This window comes from Ictidomys tridecemlineatus, chromosome 11 (genome assembly GCF_052094955.1).
Source record: "Ictidomys tridecemlineatus isolate mIctTri1 chromosome 11, mIctTri1.hap1, whole genome shotgun sequence".
Classification (NCBI taxonomy): domain Eukaryota; kingdom Metazoa; phylum Chordata; class Mammalia; order Rodentia; family Sciuridae; genus Ictidomys; species Ictidomys tridecemlineatus.
This window is the reverse complement of record NC_135487.1, coordinates 61,568,821-61,585,028: the sequence shown is the minus strand read 5'-3', so window position 1 is coordinate 61,585,028 and position 16,208 is coordinate 61,568,821. Positions and strand designations below refer to the sequence as shown.

At 34.2% G+C, this 16,208-nt stretch overlaps 2 protein-coding genes across 4 annotated transcripts in view; one reads left to right on the top strand and one right to left on the bottom strand.

The window, feature by feature from the left end:
- The window catches only part of Miga1 (mitoguardin 1), a 574,792-nt gene that overhangs the window by 182,950 nt on the left and 375,634 nt on the right, over nt 1-16,208 (bottom strand). The window lies entirely within an intron of this gene.
- Zzz3 (zinc finger ZZ-type containing 3) overlaps nt 1-16,208 on the top strand; it is a 134,127-nt gene that overhangs the window by 31,533 nt on the left and 86,386 nt on the right. For all 3 annotated transcript variants that reach the window (XM_013360940.4, XM_021730104.3, XM_005330691.5), the window contains exons 2-4: nt 6,304-6,439; nt 8,388-8,541; nt 14,093-15,648. In XM_013360940.4, the coding sequence (XP_013216394.1) occupies nt 14,144-15,648 (1,505 nt within the window). In that variant the 5' untranslated portion in view covers nt 6,304-6,439; nt 8,388-8,541; nt 14,093-14,143. The remainder of the gene's footprint in view (nt 1-6,303; nt 6,440-8,387; nt 8,542-14,092; nt 15,649-16,208) is intronic.

The window sequence follows — 16,208 nt, the reverse complement described above, 5'->3', positions numbered from 1 at the left end:
AAGTTTCTGGAACTGTATGGGCTTTTTTCCCCTTCCTTCCTGTCTTCCTTCCATAGTACATTTCTTTTCCTTCCTTCCTTCCTTCTTTCCTTCCTTCCTTCCTTCCCTTCCTTCCCTTCCTTCCCTTCCTTCTCTTCCTTTTCCTTCTTTTTTTTTTTTTTTGGTGGTAGTGAGGATTGAACCCAGGGATGTTTTAGCTATATCCCCCACCCTTGCTTTGGGCCTCGCTAAATTGCTGAGACTGGTTTTGAAGTTGCCCCTCAATCCTCCTGCCTCAGCCCCTTGAGCTACTGGGATTACAGGCATGCACCACCCCACATGGCTAATATTTTCTTTTTAAAAATGAAAAACCAGGCATATTGGCACATTCCTGTAATCTCGGGGACTTAGGCAACTGAGGCAGGAGGATTGCAAGTTTGAGATCAGCCTTAGCAACTTAAGCCATAGCAACTTAGCTCTATATGATTCTACTTATATGTAGATACCTCGTATAAGTAGAATCATATAGAGTATTTGTCCTTATTGTTCATAAATAAAAAAATTAAAAGGACTAGGAATATAGCTCAGTGGTAAGGCACCCCTGATTTCAATTTCAATTCCAGTACTTAAATAAGTTAAAAAAATTGATAAAGGGTTGGGGATGTAACTCAATGGAAAAGTGTTTGCCTAGTGTGCCTGAAGCCTGGAATTTAATACCAAACACAAAATCCCCTGAGATTAATACATATTATAAAATTCATTATTTTAGGGAGGTGAGGTGGAACTGGATATTGAACCCAGAGGCACTTTATCACTGAGTTATATCTCTAGCTCATTTTATTTTGAAATGGGGTCCTATTAAGTTGCTGAGGCTGGCCTTGAACTTGAAATTCTTCTGCTTTAGCTTCCTGAGTTTATAATATGACCTACTGCACCTGGCAAAATTCATCCTTTTAAAATTGTGTAATTCAGTGATTTTTAGTATACTCATAAAGCACTGCAGAACATTTTCATCACTCTAAAGAATCCTCATTTACTTTCTACCATTTCTTCCCTCACAGAGTCTCAGCAACCACCTGTTTTCTTTTTCTATTTTGGACATTTCATATAAATGGAATCATAATATGTAGGCTTTTGTGACTGTTTTCTTATCATGTTATTTTTAAAGTTCATCAGTGGTGTAGCATATATTAGTACCTCTTTCCTTTTAATGACTGAATTTCATTATATCAATATACTTTGTTTTTTTATTCAGTAGTTGATGAATATTTGGGTTATTTCCACTTTCTGACTGTTATGAATAATTGTCTCCTGTATTCCTTAAGGGCTGTCACAAGTCCTTTTCTTTGAGTCCCTTTGTTGGACACTAGATCGCTAAGAAGCAAGATTAAAACAATTTGAATATCTTAATTTGCTTTATTTTTTATTCTAGTATTGGGCAATGCTTCATTCCATAAAATAGAATAAGTGTTACCTTTTTTTTAATGTTTACTTTTTAGTTGTAGTTAGACACAAAACCTTTATTTCACTTACTTATTTTTATGTGGTGCTGAGGCTGGAACCCAGGGTCTTGTACGTGTGTGGTGAGCACTCTACTACTGAGCCACAACCCCAGCCCAGTGTTACCTTTTTTGAGTTCATGAAACAATGAAAGGTTTTATGTATTTTTTATTTTTTGAAACAGGGTATTGCTGTGTTTTTCAGGCTGGGTTCCAACTCCTGGGCTCAAGTAATTCTGATTTAGCTGCCATAGTAGCTGGGACCACAGGCTTATACCATTATACCTAGCTAGGTTTAATTTTGATGATTTCAATTTATCTGTATTTTTCTTCAGTTTTTTGTGCTTTGTTAATGTTTTAAATTTGTATTAGAATACAGTTTTCAAAAAATTTACCATTTTAACTGTTTTATAACTGTAGAGTTTAGTGACATTAAGTATATTCACGTTGTTGTATAACTATAACTATCACTGCTGTTTCCAGAATTTTTTTCTTTATCGCTGTTCTAAAACTCTTTACTCAATAAACTATAATTCCCTTTTCTCTGTGACAGTTCCTATTCTGCTTTCTGTGTCTATGAATTTAACACTGTAGATACTTCATGTAAGTAGAATCATATAGAGTATTTGTCCTTATTGTTCATGCTTTTAGCATAACAAATAATGTTATCATTTTATCTCTTAAATTTAAACTTTTATGTACTTTGAATTAGTTTTTATATATGGTATGAGGTAGGAGTTCAACTTTATTGTTTATTGCATGTGAATAACTAGTTGTCCCAGTACTATTTATTGAAAAGATTGTTCATTGCCCATTGAATGCTCTTGTTACTCTTGTTAGAATAATTTTCTATTAAAATATGAATAAAGTCTTCATAAATATTTACAGAATCTATATTAATATCATTTCTTTATTAATACTGATAATTTGTACTTTTCCTCTGATTAGTCTGGCTAGAGATTTATCAGTTTTATTGGTTTTTAGAGTGTGTATGGGGTGTCGGGGCCTCATACATGGTAAGCATATGCTCTGTCACTGAGCTGTAACCCCAGCCTCAATTTTATTGATTTTTGTGGTGGGCTTTAAACCCAGGGCCTCATACATGCTAACCATATGCTCTATCACTGAGCTATAATCCCAGGCTCAATTTTATTGTTTTTTCTTAATGAGTCAGCTTTGGGCTTATGAATTTTTCTCTCTTATGTGTTTGTTTTCCATTTCATTTCTGTTCTATTTCTATTTCTGTTCATTATTATTTCATTTTTCTTCTATTTATATGGGTTATTTTATCCTTTCTTTATTAGTTTTTTTATGGTGTAAACTGAAGTCATTGAGACCTTTCTTTCCCTCTTTTCTTTTTTTCCCCTGGTACTGGGGATTGCCTGAGCTACATCTCCAGTCTTTTTTATTTTATATTTTGAGACAGGGTCTCACTAAGTTGCTTAGAGCCTTACTAAATTGCTCTGGTTGTAATCCTAAACTTGTTGTTGTTGTGGTGGTGGTGGTGGTGGTGGTGGTGCTGGAGATTTAACTCAGGGCCTTGTGTAAGCACTCTACCAGTTGAGCTGTATCCCCAGCCCTGTAATCCTGAATTTGTAATCCTGCCTCAGCCTCCTGAGTTTCTGGGATAAAAGTGTGTGTCACCACACTCAGCACCTTTTTTTCCCCCCTAAATTATAGATTATTATGTTAACAAAGCATATTATGTATTTCCAAGTATTTGGAGATATTGTATGTGTGTTACTAAGGATTGAATTTAGGGCCAATCTACCACTGAGCTACATCTCCAGCCTCCTTTTTTTTTTTTTTGAGACAGGATCTCCCTAAATTGCTGAGGCTGGTCTGGAATTTGGAATGGTTTTCCCTTAGCCTCCTGATTCCTGGAATTACAGACATTCACCACCATGCCTAGCTTAGAGATTTTTCAGACATTTTTATTATTATTTTCTAATTGAAATAAATTGTTATCATCATTTATATTATCTAAATCCTTTTAAATTCACTGATATTATTCTTCCCAATTGTTTCCAAATAGCTAAAATGCTTTAAACAGTTTTTAGAACATATTCTTTTTTTTTTTTTGTACTGGGGATTGAGTGAACTTTATAACTACATCCCAACCTCTTTTTTTTTTTTAACTTTGAGACAGGTGTTCTTGCTATGTTGCTTAGGGCCTTGATAAATTGCTGAGGCTGGCTTTGAACTTGTAATCCTCTTGCTTCAGCCTCTGGAGCCACAGGGATTATAGGCATACACCAATTTTCCTAACTTATCTATTAATTTATTTATTAAAATAATGACTTAATTTATTTATTTTTATGTGGTGCCGAGGTTCGAACACGTGCGTGTCGGGCAAGCACTCTATCATTAAGCCACAACCCCAGCCCTCCTTTTTATTTTTTATTGTGAGACAGGGAGTTGCTTAGTTGCCCAGGCTAACCTCAAACTTGAAATCCTCCTACCTTGCTTGGTCTTCCAAGTAGCTGAACTACAGGTATATACCACTGGGCTGGCAACTCTTCAGTTGTTACACATTTTTTCAGTGTAGTCTTGCTTATGGATAGGTTTTTCTTGGATATGGATCCATATTCAGCTCAAGGTTTAATGGTAACCTTTGTAGATCTTCTAAGATTTTTTTTTTTTTCTTCTTCTAAGATCTTGTTCAGTTTTTCCATAGCTTTCTCCTCTCTTGCACTGTTCTAGGGACTCTAGCTTCTATGGCCTCCCCAAACTCCTCACTTTATCTTCTTAACTCAGGGAAACTGCTAACCTTGCCTGCAATCCCCCTCTCTATCTGCAGCATGGAAACTGCCCAAGTAGTAAGCTAAGGCATTTCTTGGTGTTACCTCATTTACTTTTTTTCTCTATCATTGTCTTGTCTAATTTCTATTGTATTGTCTATTTTCCAGTGTGTGAAAACATTTTCATACACTTTGCACAGATTTTTAGTTGTTTCAGGTGGGAGCATGAAAATCTTGCCCGTTACTCTCTGTTGGCCAGAAGTGGAAGTCCCTTGGAAAAGTTTTTAGACAGGAAGGTGAGATAATTAGGTATGCATCCTGGCCACTATGTAGACTGCATTTTAAGGGACAAAGTAGAGGAAATAATTAGAGGGCATTTGGGCTAGTTAAAATACAAGATGATGCAGGATGGTCACAGGTGATGATATTACAGAGGTGGAGAACAATTTGAGAAATATTTTGGAGGAAGAATATAGTGCAGGTTTTCTAAAAAGATGGATCATGTCTCACATACATCTGAATCACTTATAGCATTTGATAAAATGAAGATTTTGGTGCTCTATTTTCTGATCTGGAGTTTCAAGGATGAAGTTTAGAAATATGCATTTTAAATACATAACTAGGTTAAGGAACACTAAGGTTTTAGGAGAATCTGATGTAAAGTATGATCTTCATTCTACCTTGGAATGACTTGAAGTACCTAATTAAAATGAAAATTTATGTGTTCATGTCCAGACCTGCTGAATCTCGATATTTTGAGGTGTTGGCTTCAGGAATTTCTTAGCCTACTAAAGTTTGATAACAAACATACAAAAGTATCTCACAGACTTGCTCTTTTTTTCTGAACTTCACAACAACCCAGTGAGGTTGTAGGCAGATATTGTCTGCCATTTTGCTGATGGAAAAAAAAAAAAAAAAGATAGGCAAAGTGGCTTGTTCATTGATGACAGAATCACATTTCCATCTCCTCCCACCATATCCTGATACTTTCTACTTTCTGTTGACCAGAAATAGACTTATTTCTAAAAATCTGTAGACATCATCCAAAACAGATGATTCTAAACAATTCAGGGGGCCAGGACAATGGGCTCTGTGATCATAATTTGTACTTAAAAAAACTTTGGTTCAGCTTTTTATAGCAAGTAACTGTGAAATGTTGTCTAGGAAAGGTGTTTCTGTTTTAACATGATCTTGATGCTTTTTACAGTTGACTGGATTTTCTTTGAAGTTCTGGGGCTTGAACCTAGGGCCTTAAATAGACTAGGCAAGGCAAGCACTGTACCACTTAGCTACACCCCCTGCCCTTTTAAAATTTTATTTTGAGACAGGTCTAGCTAAAAATTTTCCAGGCTGGTATTGAACTTTTGATTCTCCTGATTCAGTCTCCTGAGTAGGTAGGATTACAGGATTGCACTATCTTACCTGGTTTAAGTATCTATCAATTTCTTTTAAAATCATAGGGTAGGGGACTGGGGACTAGCTAATTGGTAGTCACTTGCCTAGTAATGTGTAAAGCCATCGATTCAATCCCCAGCACATAAAAAAAAAAAAAAAAACCTGTTAAGGCAATAGCATAGTATACATATTTAGTGTATTTTCATCTATAACAATTAGACACAGGTCAGGAGTTGTAGCTCAGTGGTAGAGAGCCACTCCTGGGTTCAGCCCCTGGTACTGAAAAAATAAAAGATGTCATGTATTTAGTTAGATATTATAGATTACTTCCTTAATATCATAATAAAACAAAAAAAGTGCTTTATATTAATGTCAGAGTTGTTACAGCCTTAGAAATTGAAGTATTTCTACACTGATACTCAATGAGGATATCTCTGCAGGAGTTTTAATTTAGAATTAAATTTAGAAAACTTGCTTATGGGTACTCTGAGAAGAATTTATGAGAATGTGTTAAATCATCTTACTCTGTTGAAAATATCACATATTTCATGGCTAAATATAGATAATTATTTATGAAATTTATTAGAAAATGAAATGTCCTATGTAAGTATTTAGAAATATTATCACTTTTATCCACAAATCTGTAAACAGTAACACAGCCATAATGAGATTGTGGTTTCCCTTCACAGATACCAAGTTGTGCTAGTACAACCATATAAATAATTCATACCTGAAGTCTCAATATAACATGGACATTAACAGTGATGACAGATAAATACAGACGCTTGGGATTCAAATACTAGGCGAAACACTTTAAAAAAAAAGGTAAGAACAAAATGTAATCTTAATTAAGGCCAGGTGGGATCGAGTTAGAAGTAATTGAAGTCTCTTTTTCAGTGTATCAGGCTTTTATGAAATATGCCCTTAGGATCCTATCTGTCTTAATATTGGTAGAAGTCAGCTGTAAGTATCAGTCCTTCTGTAAAAATAACAATTGCACTTACACTCTTCTGGTATGATGTTCTTCAGGATGATGTTCTTGAAGTAAACTCTCTTCAACAAGGGTGGTAATATTGTTGACTTGATAGAGTGCTAGGACAGTCACATCCATGTATGCTTAAAAACACATTTTAATTTGTAGGTTACCTTTGCCTCTGATGGGTGCCACCACCATCACACACTTTAGAATGTAATGTTTATGAAAGGTTTCAGGGTCAAGTACAGAGAAGTTGTTGTTTTGAGTCTTTGGTATAAGAAGAGTGAATTTTAAAGTTAGTAGTATTTCATGTTTTCACTGTGCTTTCCCTCCTCATGTTAATTTAGAAGATTTTTTAAAAATCTTTTTATTTAAAAAAAGTTGTTTTTTTTTTTTTTTTTTTTTTTTGTGTGTGTGTGTGTGGTTTTTTTTTTTTGGTACTGGGGATTGAACCCAGGAGTACTTGACCACTGAGCTGTATCCCTAGCCCATTTTATTTTTTATTTTGAAAGAGTATTTCACAAAGTTAATTAGAGTCTCACTAAATTGCTAAGGCTGGCCTCATTCTTGCAATCTTTTTGCCTCAGCTCCCTTGCTGGGAGTAGTGGCGTGTACTACTGTGCCTGGCTAGAAAAATTTTTTAACATAGTAGTGAACTATTAAATTCAGCCAGTTTTCCTTTTTTGTGCTTTTCCAAGACTCTATAAGGCAAAACTGGAAGAAGTTACATCTGTATATAATAAATATTAACTGTATTTCCCCCTGTTTTTTTAATAAAAAGCATAAAAAATTTATTGAGTAAAATGGAAGGAATGCTCCAAGGTGGGTGGAGCTGGCCACCTCCAAGAGAAGAAACATTTAATCCTATTCCATTCTAAAACAGTAATATAATTTTACTAGGTAGTAACCCTGCTTTACAATTATTGATAATTGCATCAGTCTCTAAATTATAATTCTTCACTGAAAATAGTATCACTTTTAGAATATGTAGTTTTATGCTTATCATAAAGTGACACTCTATCATAAACATCTGCTGGTCTTTTTCCTGGTACTCTTTGTCTGCAGATGGGCACTCATAATAACTCATTTAGCCAGATTATATCTTCTGAAGAGGATATCCTAATACATTAGTAAAGCTGTAATTAACAGACTATTCCAAGAATTGGAATGATTTAGGTTAATTAAATATCTGGCTCACTGGGTACTCAGCCCAGAAAATCCTTATTATTTTTGTCCTTGTTGAAAATCTGCATGTCAAAAATAGTAGAAATTTCTTTTAATAAATGAGTATCTAGCACTTTAATAAATATGAAGATTTTTCTGTAGGTGTAGAAGACTTGGTTGATTCTTTGGTATGTATCACCTAAATAGTTTTTGTGCTCAGTTCCCAAGTTTTTCATATTTGGAACACAAAATCCTCTTGAATAAGAGTAAGAGATTATAAATTCTGACATGAGAAGTCCTATCAAGGACAATCCTTAGGTCACCCAAAAAAAAAAAAAAAACCAAAAAAAACAAACCCGCCTTAGAGCAGAACTTTATAACAAGAACCAAGTCATATTTTGATTCAAACTAATACTAAGTTGTACGGATTTGGTGTATTTTGAAGGTTTGTTTGTTTTTGTTGATTTCTAAAAATCCTAGTTTCTTAGTAACCTGGCTTCAGTTACCAAGAAGCCCCAAAGATGTCATATAAAGAGATTCTATTACCTGCTGTGTCCTCTCATCATAGGAGTAAATCTGTTAGCATAAATTAATTTCCTTCTTTAATTCTTTTTTTATTATTTTATTTTAAAGAAAGGAGTTTAAGAGTTTCTAGTATTCTCCATGGCTGAAGCTGAGAGTCTGAAATCCTGATGCTTAAGCTCTATTCTAGATCATAGCTTCAACTCCTTCAGGATATATGGAAAAGAGATAATATTTCCACAATGATAGATCTTTGGTTGTACAGGTAAGTTATTTAGTTTTGCAGTAGTGAAGACAACTTTAGTCTGATTTCATTTCTTTTCTTTTTTTTGAGGAGACAGACTATTTTCATACTGTGTAGAAGACTAAAGTCTGATGAGGTATTTATAGGAGGGAAATGCTATAGGGATGAAATATTTTTCCACTCTTTTCATCAGTATTTTGGAATGTCTAGACCAATAAACCAAGGTTCACAACTGTAATCCCAACTACTCTGGAGGCTGAGGCAGGAGGATTGTAAGTTAGAGGCCATCCAAAGCAACTAACTTATCAAGATCCTGTCTCAAAAAAAAAAAAAAAAAATTTAAACTGGTGATATAGCTTGGTAGTAAAGTATGCCCTGGGTTTAATCCCCAGTACTGGGGCAAGAAGGCACAAACATCCTATCTTTTGGCACCCTAAATATTTCAGTAACATTGTGAAATTCTTTGACTTCTGTTTCTCCTCAGTTAATTTTTCAAGTGTATACTCACTTCGAATTATTTGTCGTGTATCTGTCTCTTAATGGCAGAGAAGGAAGAATTTTCTTTATGTAAGACAGTATATATCAGAGTTTCTAGACTTCACAGAGGTGAATATTAAGAACTTTTTAAGTTGAAGTGTATAAGTAGGTCCCCAGGTATCACTCTTCTACCTTATAGTGGTAATTTCACAGCTAAGATAATTTGTCTTCAAGGAATTATATGACGAGCATAGCGTGGAACACCCCTCGCCCAATACTTAGTATTGAACCCGGGGCATTCTACACTGAGCGACATCCCTATCCCTATTTATTTTTACTTTGAGATATGTCTTGCCAAGTTGCCCAGCCTAGTCTTGAACTTGCAGTCTTTCTTTCTCAGCCTCTCCCTAGTTGCTGTGATTATAGGTGCGCGTTACCTTACCTGCAAGAATAGCCTGAACATTATTAAAACAGTTACGTTCTAGTCAGGTAGAAAAATAATCATATTGGTGACACTTCCCCCAACTCTCATGTTTTTTTTTCCTTTTACTTTGTGTGTGTGTGTGTGTGTGTGTGTGTGTGTATATATACACACATATGTATACATATACATATTTTAGTTATAGTTGGACACAATACCTTCATTCTATTTATTTTTATGTGGTGCTGAGGATCAAACCCAGCACTTCACACATGCTAGGCAAGCGCTCTACCGCTGAGCTACAACCCCAGCTCTTACTTTGGTTTTAATACATGAACGTATACCAGTATCATGATCAGATACCTAAAAATTGTTCACTTACTAAAACTAAGTATTATAATAATATATACAACAATTAAAACATTGGTGTTAACAGGATTGCCAGCTCCTCGATTCCCAAAATAAATGGTAACAATTTTAGTGATAATAGTAGTAGGAATGAATAGTTACAAGCAGTGTTTTTGAAATAGCTTTTTGAGATTTCTCTCTTTTAAGTAAATGTAATAGCTGGAGCAGTATTTCATTATATTGACCTTTCTTATTAAAAGTTATTATTCCTTTTAATTCTTACTGATGAGTTTAAGTATGATCACAGGGGCTGGAAATTATGATTTTAAATAGCTGGTAATGTTTCGGAATATCACAGTCAGATTTGGGCATAATTGGCTCAGGTTTGTGGATCAGTGTTAAATAAATGAGTTTTGTGGAATTAGATGTAGGATTTGGAGATTAATATGAATAGAAAAAGTAGTCCTCCTTAAAGAGGCCCTTTGATAGAATGAAAACTGAATAGGATGGAGAAGACTGGTTAGAGTGTCTGTTTAATTCTAGTGATTGATTATTCTCTTACCTGTCTTTCAGAAAGTGCCACTGTTGATTAATTGGTGGGTAACTGAAAAATCTTCAGTCTATTAGATTATTTTTTTCCATGATTTTCATAGATTGGGTTTTCCCCATATGAATGTGTTAACTTAATAATTTCCCTTAATTTTAAAACCAGGATGATTAAATATCTATTTCCAAATGGTTACTGGCTAAGGTTTTCATTGTCTATCTTCTCCTTAGCCACTTAATATTTGGCAGGAATATAAATTCATGATTCAGTCCTCTTTACTGGATTCTTCAGTAACTGTTATGTAGCTAAAATGAGGAAAACAACACTGAGTAATGTAGACATTTTGGGTCCCTTTTTGCTTATTGAATTTTGTATTCAGTTTATCAGATAATTACAGAAAATGTGTACCTTTAAATATACTTATCCAAAAGAGAAAAGATATGAAGGAAAATGCATAGAGCAGAAGGAAAAAAAATGCATTAGAGGGAAGATTAGTTATATTTTTATTAAAGTCTACTCTTCATAATTTTAACAATTTATTGCCTTAAGTGTATGTAATGTGTTAATTGAAGTTACAAGATTTAAAAAAAATTTTTTTTTGTTATACATGGGCACAATATCTTTATTTTGTTTATTTATTTTTATATGGTGTTGAGGATTAAACCCAGTGTATCACATATGTGAGACCAGCGCTCTGTCACTGAGCCATAATCCCAGCCCAAGTTACAAGATTTTTACAGACTTCTCTTTAATGCTTCTGTAGCCAGAGAGATCATGGCTTTATTTATAAATGTTTTTGAATAATTAGTGTCCAGTAAAGAATTAAGGGGTATATTATAAGTAAATAATTTGGTTTGAAACTTGATGGATTATATTATTAGAATACTGTCTTGAGTTCAGTAATCTCATCCTCTAATATATACATGAATCATCTGGGAATCTGATTCAGTGGTAGGTTTGGGGCGCGACCTCACAGTCCCGCATTTTCTGAGAATCAAACCCAGGGTCTCCAGCATTCTAGACAAGTATTCTACTGCCGAACTATACTTCTAAGCCCCCATTCTGCATTTTTAGTAAGTTTCTAAGAGTTTCCATTAATGGTGCTTTTCAAGTTACATTTGAATATTTTTTCAATATTTATTTATTTTTGCAGTAATGGGCATTTTTACTACTGAGGCACATCTCAGTCCTTGTAATTTTTTCTTATTTCTTTTCTTTCTCCTTGAGTTGCCCAGACTGTTCTCATGCCTCAGCCTTCTGAGTAGCTGGAATTACAGGTGTGTGCCATCATGTTCAGTTCAGGCTACATTTGGAGTTGTAAGAGTTTACCAAAAGACCCTTGTTTTAAATAGGTTCTTTTTAAATGCCAACCTTAAGAATCTTAAAACTTGGACTTCATTGTAGTTACTGAATGGAATAAAAAAATTTTAGGGAGCCGAAGATGCAAAAAGAAGTGTAAATCTTTTACAGTAATGAATGTTTCAATATTATCATCATGGAAATGGTGAAGAGATAATATAGGCCTTCATTATAGGTATTTTGTAATGGTATACAGAAACACACACTGTATAAGTAATTTTGAGTACTAATAATAATAGTTTTATTTCATCCAAAATACAAAGTAGTCTCTTTTTGGGAGGTTGTACTGCAGAAGAGATATTGTTTCTATTCAGTTTGGTGTGGAAAGAAAGGAGAAATTAGAAAGTCCTATTAATGGAGTCATTTAAGAGATTTCTGCACCTTTAATTGACCTTGCATTTTAAAAGTAAAAATTAACATTCTTTGTGTATGTTTGTAAAATATTACTATTGTCAATATTAGTTTTGAACCATAAATTGTAATCAGGGTTACATTCAAATTATTTGCATTAGGTTTTTTCCAATAAAAATTACTGTTAGTTTTTATTTGTAAATGTATATGGGTACTTAATATTTAATCTTCAACTTTGATAGCTTTCGATTTGGGTACGCGAAATAAATTTCGTTTACTATTTTTTAATGTATTTTCTTTTAAAATATCATTTGAAGTTTAAATTTATTGTAATTATAAGTAGAAATTTATGGTGTATCACAAATCTCTGTAAGGAATTTCCAAACAGTAAAAGTTTACTATAAGAAACTTTCTAATTTCTGGTTGATATGTCCCATTCTTACTGTTCACTTGATTACTACAAAAGTATCTAGAACAAATTACTGTGCTTTAGTTCCAGGGTTAGTTTTATGAGTCTTGTAAGCTTTTTAAAATATGTTAATTAAAAATTTGAAAGTATGTCATACTCTAAAACAAAACTAAAATTCAACCAACATAACATAGTTTAACAGGCCACTTTTCTCAAAATTCATTTGAAGGCATCCAGAAACAGGGATACAGAACCCTTTTTTTCTTACATCCCTGTGTCAGCAGGAAGAGACAATATCCTTTTGAAGTTTCTTTTTTGTATATGGTACATATTGCAGTGTCTTCTGTAATTCTGACCTTTCCATTGTTAGATTCTTCTAGTTGAGGCAAAGAAGAGATTGTGTTTGATTTGCCAAAGGAAACGAGTAGGAGGGCATTTGGAGGGTTATACTTGAGGGAGGCTGTAGAAGGTTGGCAAAATGCAGGAGCAAACTCTGGAACTTTGCATTATGGCCATGATTGGCCTCTTTCTCTAACCATCCTGCAGTTAAGTTACAAAGTATCTTATGAAAGATGAAGAGTAGGTAATGGAGACTTGAGATGTTAACAGTTCCTTTATTGTGCTCAATTGGGAAGCCTTTGGAAGCTATCATTAAATCTTTCAGAGTTTATCCATATGGATCATCAAGGCTTTTATTCATTATTCCTCACATTGATCTCTTGGAAACATCAAGCATCAGAAAACTTGTTTCATGTCATAAACCATGCGTTAAAACTGACATACACTATATACACAGGAGTTCAAAGAGGGAAAGGGTAGGGTTATGTGTATACTTCTGATGTCTTAAATGTAAATATTTGCTCAGAGGCTTCTTTCCCATTTCCTTCTATGCTTTTAGAATACTTCCTTTCACTTTCTGATTTATGGCTTCTCTTCTGGAGACTAGGAAGACTTTGTTTTATTTTGGTGTTAGCCAGTACAAACTAAGATTGTGATTTCTTTTCATCTATTTAATTACCAAAAAAACCTCTACTACAACCAAAATTTTTTGGATACAAATAGATTCTTATGGAGGAATTTGACCTGAAATGTATGTTAGTAAGAGCAAATTATAAAGAACAGTCTGCCTTTTTATCTCCTAAGAATGTTTTGAGAGAATCTTAGAAATGATTGGAATAGTTTTTGCAAGATAGCTGTTATATCAATTTAAGATTATTATTTTAGTAACCAAGATGAAATCTCATCTTTAAATAGATTTTTTTTTTCTAGATATTTGGTGCTTGTCTGAGAGAGAAATAAATGGTGAGGCAGGCTAAACGCATGGTCTCTAGAGCCCTGCTGTGCCACTTACTAGCTGTATGACTTGGAACAGATTACTCAAATGGTGCTTTAGTCTCCTCATTTGTAGATTAGGAGTGATAGAAGCACCCGAGTTCTTGTGAGTTAATGTGTGTTAAACAAATAAGATGATTCCTGGCACATATTAATTGTTCCATATAATTGTTAGCTGTAATTAATATCATTATTGGAAATAAAAGAACTTTTGTCTCATTTATTAATGTTGGCTATACTTACAATAAAAAATTATGGCTTTATAAACTTTTGTTTTAGATATATTAACTATTACCTTTTTCTCATTATTTTGTTTACGTTTTTGAAGGTTTCCCAATGAGTGGATCATGATGACCGTATTGTAGGGACTTGCCATAGTATGGCTGCTTCCCGATCTACTCGTGTTACAAGATCAACAGTGGGGTTAAACGGCTTGGATGAATCTTTTTGTGGTAGAACATTAAGGAATCGTAGCATTGCTCACCCTGAAGAAATCTCTTCTCATTCCCAAGTGCGATCAAGATCACCAAAGAAGAGACCAGAGCCTGTACAGATTCAGAAAGGAAACAATAATGGAAGAACCACTGATTTAAAACAGCAAAGTACTCGAGAATCATGGGTAAGCCCTAGGAAAAGAGGACTTTCTTCTTCAGAAAAGGATAACATAGAAAGGCAGGCCATAGAAAATTGTGAGAGAAGGCAAACAGAACCTGTATCACCAGTTTTAAAAAGAATTAAGCGTTGTCTTAGATCAGAAGCACCCAACAGTTCAGAAGAAGATTCACCTATAAAATCAGACAAGGAGTCAGTAGAACAGAGGAGTACAGTAGTGGACAATGATGCAGATTTTCAAGGGACTAAACGAGCTTGTCGATGTCTTATACTGGATGATTGTGAGAAAGGGGAAATTAAAAAGGTGAATCTCAATGAGGAAGGGCCATTTAATTCTACAGTAGTTGAAGAAATCACAGGCTATTTGGCTGTCAATGGTGTTGATGACAGTGATTCAGCTGTTATAAACTGTGATGACTGTCAACCTGATGGGAACACTAAACAAAATAGCACTGGTTCCTATGTGTTGCGGGAAAAATCATTAGCTGAAAATGGGGATTCAGAAACCAAAACAGCAATGTTCCTTGATAGTAGGAAGGAGGACAGTTATATAGACCATAACGTGCCTTGCACAAATTCAAAAGTGCAGGTCAAGTTGGAGGACCACAAAATATTAACTACCTGCCTACCTGTGGAACATGTTAATCAGCTGACTACTGAGCCAGCTTCAGGCCCCATTTCTGAAATTCAGTCATCTTTAAGGGATTCTGAGGAGGAAGTAGATGTGGTAGGAGATAGCAGTGCCTCAAAAGAGCAGTGTAATGAAAACACCAGTAACGTCCTGGACACAAATCTTGAGAGTATGCCAGTCTCTGGAGAACTAGATTCATCTTCTGTTCTAGATTGTGTTTCATCTCAGATGATGTCTTTATCAGAGCCTCAAGAACATCGCTATACCCTGCGAACTTCACCACGAAGGGCGGTCCCTACCAGAGGTAGTCCCACTAAAAATGGTTCTCCTTGCAGAGAAAATGGACAATTTGAGGAGAATAATCATAGTTCCAATGAAACAAATGCACCTGTTAGTGATAATGTAAGTGAGTCTCCCACAAATCCTGATGAAATTTCTCAAAATGAAAAAGCTGTATGTTGTGACTCTCAAAACTATGGAAGTGAAGGACTAAGTAAACAACCCTCAGAGACAAGACTTAATATTGGACATTTGCCATCTGCCAAAGAGAGTGCCAATCAGCACATTACAGAAGAGGAAGATGATGATCCTGATGTTTATTACTTTGAATCAGATCATGTGGCACTGAAACACAACAAAGAGTATGTGTAAATATGGTAACCATGAATTCTGCTTTGTTTATTATTCCCCCAGTTTTCACTATTTATTCATACATTCTATTCATAGTACATTTTATTACAGATAAAATTAATGCTTTAACTAAAAGTTTTGGTTTAGCATAATGATTATTTTTAACTCTTAAAAAAATTTGAAAAAAGACTTTAAAACTCAAGTTTATTACTCTTCCCTATGACAACACAGTTTTGCTGGTATTTCACATATATAAGACGTGAAAACATGAATGATAGTGTTATTATTTTTTCTTAAATTTTAAACCATTTAGGGTAATTTATAAAATGGGAACATCTTGACTTACCACAATATAATTTGTTTTATAGTTGTAGAATTTTATGTAATAATCTATTCCTTTAGATAGTATAGAACAAATAATGTGTGTGTACACATCATCCAGATATGGGAAATCTGGCAAGCTAGAAATCTCCTTTTATCTTAGTTGCTTACATTTAAATCCCAATTAAAATTTTGGTTTTAAAAATTGTGCTTTATGCATTATCTTTGACTTTAGTGACTTAGAAAATTA